Here is a 1,609-nt window from a genome sequence, read left to right on the forward strand (position 1 = left end):
TTCAGTCTCACCTGGTCTTTACGATGTCGACGGGCATCGAGGCTGCCGTGGTAACCAGACCACTGATCATACTGGCACAGAAGTGACACAGAATATCGTCTCTAAAGTAACCTGAGAACACACAAACATATTGATGAAGAGTGTGCGTCACTGAAAGACGGTGTGCGTGCGTGAGTGTGTGCGTGCGTGTGTTGGGCACCTGAATCGAGCAGCGCCTGTTTGGACTGAGAGTACGAGGCCAGCTGAGCAGCGTTCACGACCACCGCTCGAGCCATGGTGGGAATGCAACCCTGCAACAACAGAGTCGTCATCAGCTCAGTTATTAAAAACACCCAAAGAGACTCGAGAAACCTGCTGAACCAACAAGACGTGAATGCTCCACAGATGATGTCTGGAGTCTTTTCTGTGGGAAATGAACAGCGAGGGTAGAGGTGGAGGGATGTCAGCGACCCTCAGAGCATGCTGTAGCTCCGATTTACAGTTTCAGCTTTTTATCGTCTTTGATTCAGCAGAATAGCTGAGATCAGTCCCAGTTTAGGTTTCAGCACTTAAATCCTCATTTTATTACTAACACTCATCAGGAAATTTGATTTAAAAATCAATTAACTTTTGTTATTGATATTACAGCAGTCGCACACAAATTACTCCAGAGAATGAAAGGACAACAAATTTTGTTAATCATGTAGTGAATTTCATGGATGAAGCTTTCAGATTCCTGCAAGCAGAATCTTTTTTTTTTTTAAGTGAAAAGTTTAAAATGTTACTACCAAGTGTTTATAACTGAACAAAAACTGAGGCACTGTAATGACTCAGTATTCAGTTTATCCGACCTATGTTTGCACCATCTTTGGTGGGAAAACTGTTGCAAAATCAGAAAAAAGATGCAGAGATCAGAAAAGAAGAAGATCCCTGTCCTTCCCGTCTTGGAGCAACTGTGACCACGTAATGTCATCTGGGAATAATAAAGTGTTCTGATACATTGAAAAAGACTGCGACACTGCCCTCTGCTGCCCCATGGAAGTACTGCAGATGGTCAGTAAAATCCTTTGCAAATTAAAAAAATTCAATTAATATTTTTAATAAAAATAAAAAGATCATTTAAATGTTTTAATTCAATTTAAAATTATTTAAAATATTGTAGACACATTTTTAACAAGGGCTGTAAAAACTAACAAAACAAAGCCACTAAATTCATGAGCGTTTATTCAATCGTTACCCGAGGAGCTAAAATTATTCTAAAAAGCAGCAAATACTGCACCACAGTCAACGATTAGATTAGAGATTTGTGTTTGATAAAGAGAGACCCAGATTTAAAACATGTGACATTCTTCAGTTTGGAAATTCTTTAGAAGACAAACTGAGAATTTTGGGAAACATGAGGATAAGCAGAGAAAAAGACAAATTCTAAAATATCAGAATCAAAGCTGAGGTCATTTTTCTTGTTTTTGCTCAGGATTCGCACCAGTGAACTTCAATAAAAGCTGCAGTCGTAGCTCACTGTTCCCATTAACTGCTTTCACACATATTAATAACAGTACAACGGCTTGAAAAACGAAATAGTTAAACAAATAAGAAAAATAAAAGAACTAATGTCATGTTTGTGTGATGT

General features: G+C 38.5%; 2 protein-coding genes across 2 annotated transcripts in view; both read right to left on the bottom strand.

The window, feature by feature from the left end:
* Positions 1-11: 11 nt before the first annotated feature.
* On the bottom strand, positions 12-111 carry LOC106632719 (mitochondrial 2-oxoglutarate/malate carrier protein; the record flags this gene model as incomplete). Its single annotated transcript, XM_014331190.2, is given in 1 exon segment — positions 12-111. A coding segment is annotated over 1 exon segment (59 nt), but the record flags the coding sequence as incomplete, so codon positions are not given.
* The window catches only part of LOC121811762 (mitochondrial 2-oxoglutarate/malate carrier protein-like), a gene marked incomplete in the record, with an annotated part of 4,404 nt that continues 2,896 nt past the window's right edge, over positions 102-1,609 (bottom strand). The window contains 2 exon segments of the mRNA XM_042217000.1: positions 102-111; positions 187-290. Of these exon segments, the coding sequence (XP_042072934.1) occupies positions 102-111; positions 187-290 (114 nt within the window).

Source organism: Haplochromis burtoni, unplaced genomic scaffold (assembly GCF_018398535.1).
Source record: "Haplochromis burtoni strain Fernald_Lab_line unplaced genomic scaffold, NCSU_Asbu1 Contig_1450, whole genome shotgun sequence".
NCBI lineage: Eukaryota > Metazoa > Chordata > Actinopteri > Cichliformes > Cichlidae > Haplochromis > Haplochromis burtoni.